Source organism: Poecilia reticulata, linkage group LG12 (assembly GCF_000633615.1).
Source record: "Poecilia reticulata strain Guanapo linkage group LG12, Guppy_female_1.0+MT, whole genome shotgun sequence".
Classification (NCBI taxonomy): domain Eukaryota; kingdom Metazoa; phylum Chordata; class Actinopteri; order Cyprinodontiformes; family Poeciliidae; genus Poecilia; species Poecilia reticulata.
In genome coordinates, this window is record NC_024342.1 from 26,291,860 (window position 1) to 26,296,191 (window position 4,332).

General features: G+C 49.0%; 2 protein-coding genes across 5 annotated transcripts in view; one reads left to right on the forward strand and one right to left on the reverse strand.

The window, feature by feature from the left end:
* Positions 1-2,085, reverse strand: part of fpgs (folylpolyglutamate synthase) — an 8,481-nt gene extending 6,396 nt beyond the window's left edge. Inside the window, exons 1-4 of one of the 3 annotated variants that reach the window (XM_008424818.2) lie at positions 1,624-2,079; positions 656-784; positions 538-591; positions 377-441 (exon numbers count right to left, since the gene is read on the reverse strand). In XM_008424818.2, coding sequence (XP_008423040.2) covers positions 377-441; positions 538-591; positions 656-784; positions 1,624-1,770 — 395 coding nt within the window. In that variant the 5' untranslated portion in view covers positions 1,771-2,079. Of the gene's footprint in view, positions 1-376; positions 442-537; positions 592-655; positions 785-1,623 lie in introns of all 3 variants that reach the window. The other 2 variants (XM_017307898.1, XM_017307897.1) reach the window with 2 other exon arrangements.
* cdk9 (cyclin-dependent kinase 9 (CDC2-related kinase)) overlaps positions 1-4,332 on the forward strand; it is a 15,347-nt gene that overhangs the window by 7,938 nt on the left and 3,077 nt on the right. The window contains exons 1-6 of one of the 2 annotated variants that reach the window (XM_008424819.2): positions 2,543-2,683; positions 2,820-2,933; positions 3,472-3,553; positions 3,630-3,720; positions 3,792-3,958; positions 4,026-4,197. In XM_008424819.2, coding sequence (XP_008423041.1) covers positions 2,643-2,683; positions 2,820-2,933; positions 3,472-3,553; positions 3,630-3,720; positions 3,792-3,958; positions 4,026-4,197 — 667 coding nt within the window. In that variant the 5' untranslated portion in view covers positions 2,543-2,642. Of the gene's footprint in view, positions 1-2,542; positions 2,684-2,819; positions 2,934-3,471; positions 3,554-3,629; positions 3,721-3,791; positions 3,959-4,025; positions 4,198-4,332 lie in introns of those variants that run through there. The other variant, XM_008424820.1, reaches the window with a different exon arrangement.

Below are 4,332 nucleotides of genomic sequence, written 5' to 3' on the forward strand. Positions count from 1 at the left end.
CACAGCAGTGAACCCAAACGGTTCCAAAGAACCTCTGGAGTCAGCGTGAAGCCTGGTGGTGGCAGCATCATGCTGTGGGCAGCGTTATTCTAAATCTGGTTCATTTGCAGTAAAATCTGATTTTAAAAGCAAATAAACTGATAAAATGTTAAACTATGAAGAACATAAACTGAGTCAAATAAAAAATATAAACACATTGATGTATAAATAAGTTCAATGTTAAAATTAAAAAGTAAATAAATTGATAAACTGTTCAATAAAATTATAGATCAATAACATTTTATAATGCAGAAACATTCACATTTTTCTTCATATTTGAAATTATTTAAAAACATTAAAATATTTTTATGGCATTAAGAACCAGGACCGGACTCACCTGTAGAACCCGGTCCGGAAGCCGTAGGTTCTGAGGATCCGCTCCGTGAACGCGCAGGTGGATCCCTGGAAGACAGAGCGGCTGGGGTCAGGGGTCAGAGGTCAAACAGGAGTTCCCGGTTCTTGCATCAGGTCGGCGTACCGGCCCTTTAAGAGCCTCACCTTGCCCTTGGTCCCCGTGACGTGGATGATGTTGAGGTGATCCAGCTGCTCCACCTGAAACAAACGGAGGGTCAGCCACCTGAAGCAGCAGAGCAGGTTCTGGTTCTGGTGGACCCACCGTGAGCCCGGCCCGCTCCAGGAAGCCCGGCATGGCCAGCAGCTGCTGCTGGGGGTCCCTCTGCCCCCTGCTGGTCTGCTGCAGGACGCTGGCGTTGCTCTGCAGCGTGTTCAGGGTGCAGATGGCGTCCTGCAACAGGAAGCGGGTCTGATGACATCCTGACCCGGAAACACGGGCAGAACCGACGACCCGAACCCGGCTCAGCCACTGGGGGAGGCAGCGTCATGCTGGGGGGAGGAGGGTTGTGAAGACCTGCTAAGCTAACGCTAGCAGGTCTCTGGTGTTGGGCAACAGACGGACCCGGACCCTTTTAGGAGTACAGTCCGTTTCCATGGCAACGGCGCTGCTCAACAGGCGTCGTTTCACATTAAAATATTCAAACGTCACCAGCTCTTCACCTGGACGTTTGGGACGGGGGGTGGGGGCTGTGACCCCCAGGGGGTCAAGACAACACGGTACAAACGTTATGCAAATGGCAGGTCGCCACGGTACCCGTCAGCCACGTGACCGCACGTTAATCTGCGTCCTAACCTGGACACACCTGGACAGGTGAGCAAAACTGGAACAATCCGTTTCAGCAGGAGGTGAAACAGTTACTCTGGCTCAGTTAAAGGCCGATTCATGTGGCCTAGTCAAAGTGCATTCCTGACTCCACAGCTCAGAATCTGAGCTGCAGATGCTTCAGTCTGCAAAATGGACCGAGAGGTCCAATCAGAACCGGTTCTGTAGCAGCACCTCCTTCTACTGACCAGAGCCGGGAGTTCACATGTCCAGCTGTACTTTGGACCCAGTGGACCGCGGCACCGGCGGGCCTCCATTAGCTCTCTGCTGTTCTCCCAGTACAACCAACTGGGCCCATGTTCGTCTCTTCGGTTCGGTTCAAGCTTGTCAAACTGCGGACTCAGCCGGCCGAGCTAACGGGCTAGCAGCGCCCGGAGGCTCCGCGCCGCGCCGCGCCGCGTCCCTACCTGGTACTCCATGCCGGGGAAGTGAGGAGCCGCCTGGGTGCTGTGGTTCCGGACGGCCCGGTTCGCCAGCCTGAACACCGAGTCCCGCTCACTGCGCGAGGCGCCAAACGCCGACTGCCGCCGCAGCACGCGCAGCAGACACGCCATCTTGAGGCGGTGGGAGTCACCGGAAGCCACGCCCACATATGGGCGGGTCCGTTCGGATGCGTGATGACGTCAAGATACGCCCCTTCGACTTTTTTTTGTGTTGTTTTTCAGACTGAACAGATTTACAACAGATTTACAAATGACGAATATAGGAGACAATTACTGCCAATCAGCTGCGCGTTTAAAATTCATCCCAAAGCTCCAATAATAATAAACAAATTAAATAATTCAAATTAATCAATAAGATACTAATAGTTTGAAAACGGAGGTCAACAACTCTGTTTGAAAGTTGGATAAGAAATAATTAAAAAATGTAACAATTTGATGGCTGTTGAAAATATTGATTTAAAAACTTATATTTAAAAAAAACCCACCGAGATAGTTTAGTAAATAAATAACTTCACTAAAATATGATGAGTTGATGAATGAATAATGCAATATAATATATATAATCATTTTAAATTTTTAAATAACAGTGATGGAGTGAATGACAACAATTTATTTAAAAAAAAAATAAAAAATGGCTAATTGGATAAAAAAAGTCAAAAGAATAAAAAATATGTATAAACTGATGTATGCAATTCCCAATATTAATTGATTAAACAACAGAATTATCAGTTAGGAAGGCAAAAATGTAAATTATTAACACATAAATTGATAATTAGATTTTTAAAAATGATCTAAATATTTTTCGGAACATTATTAATCATAACCAATTTATAGGACTAACATTTTACCCTGAAAAATCTGAATTCATTAACATCTTTGTTGATGTAACAGCTTGTAGTTGCAGCCTCTCTCCAGCTGGTGGCAGTAAGAGCTCCGAGGTTTTTAATTGATCAAACCAAAGAAGAACTACTTCCGGTGCCGAAATGCAGCGAGAGAAAACAAGCAACGCCACCGCGGCTGAAAAGTGAGAATTTCTCTCATTTTCTCTACGTAATGTTCCCCAGCTGGTTAATGGAGCTGATTCTATTGCGTCCAGCTCTCGGTTCGGCCCAAAAGGCTCCAGATTGAGGTGAAAAAACGGCTTTTATTTCCCTCCGCAGGCCCGACAGGGAGGCCGCCATCATGTCCAAATACTACGACGGAGTGGAGTTCCCGTTCTGCGACGAGTTCTCCAAGTACGAGAAGATGGCCAAGATCGGACAGGGAACCTTCGGGTGAGGAACGCGATCAGCTTTTTAACTTCTGGTTCCGAAGAGGCCCGTTTTCCCGCTTGTTTCGGTAATCTGGACCCGAGATCAACTGATGCGACCTGAGCTAAAGCTAAGCTAAAAGCTAAGCTAAAGCTAGCTTGGTTTGAACGTAGCCAGCATTTTTAAAGTGCGTTTTCCGTTCAGTTAAACCTTCAGGAACAGGAGATTTAACCCACAGGCAGCGCGTCACTACATGTTTTAGTGACGTAACAGCAGGACAGAAATATGCTAATTTGAAAACATATTTTACTTCCAGTGATATTGTTGGAAACTATCAGCAAAGCTGCTGTAGAGACAAGAGGTCTCACTCGTGTTTAAAACCAGATTTTTAATAAACCTGCATTCATCTGAGGCTTGGCTGGACCTTAAAGGGCCGGTAGCCCAGGCCACAGTTCATGTAAAACCCCACATCAAGTGAGCTGTGTTCACATCGTCCTGGAGGTTCTGCAGAACCTTGGTCCGGACTCCGGATCATCAGTGATCGTTTGGTTCTGTCTGACAGGGAAGTGTTCAAGGCCAAGCACCGGCAGACGGGGAAGAAGGTCGCGCTGAAGAAGGTTCTGATGGAGAACGAGAAGGAAGGGGTGAGAAACCGGACTCTTGACCCGGGTTCTACTGACCTGAAATGAGTTCTGACCCATTCTGACCCGGTTCCTCCAGTTCCCCATCACAGCCCTGAGGGAGATCAAGATCCTGCAGCTGCTGAAGCACGAGAACGTGGTGAACCTGATCGAGATCTGCAGAACCAAAGGTTGGTCCTCCGGGTCTGGTACCGGCCCGACCCGCTTTCAGAGCTCTCACGGCTCCGTGTGTTTGTCCCAGCGACCCAGTTCAACCGCTACAAGGGCTCCATCTACCTGGTGTTTGACTTCTGCGAGCACGACCTGGCCGGCCTGCTGAGCAACGCCAACGTCAAGTTCACTCTGGCCGAGATCAAGAAGGTGATGCAGATGCTGCTCAACGGCCTCTACTACATCCACCGGAACAAGGTGAGCCCGGCCCGGCCCGGTTCCGCCTCTGGAGCCGACGCCTGCTGACCCTCTGGCTCTGCCTCAGATCCTGCACAGAGACATGAAGGCGGCCAACGTCCTGATCACCAGAGACGGAGTCCTGAAGCTGGCCGACTTCGGCCTGGCCCGGGCCTTCAGCCTGGCCAAGAACAGCCAGGGGAACCGCTACACCAACCGGGTCGTCACGCTGTGGTACCGGCCGCCGGAGCTGCTGCTGGGTGAGGAACTACATGCCGGGTTCAGCATCTGTCCTGCACACAGAAACGTCTATGGTTGTGGTGGAAAACTGGATTAAATGTCAGTTTAGATGGATTAAATGTATAGAAACAGCAGGGGGAGCTGTTTCTGGGTTT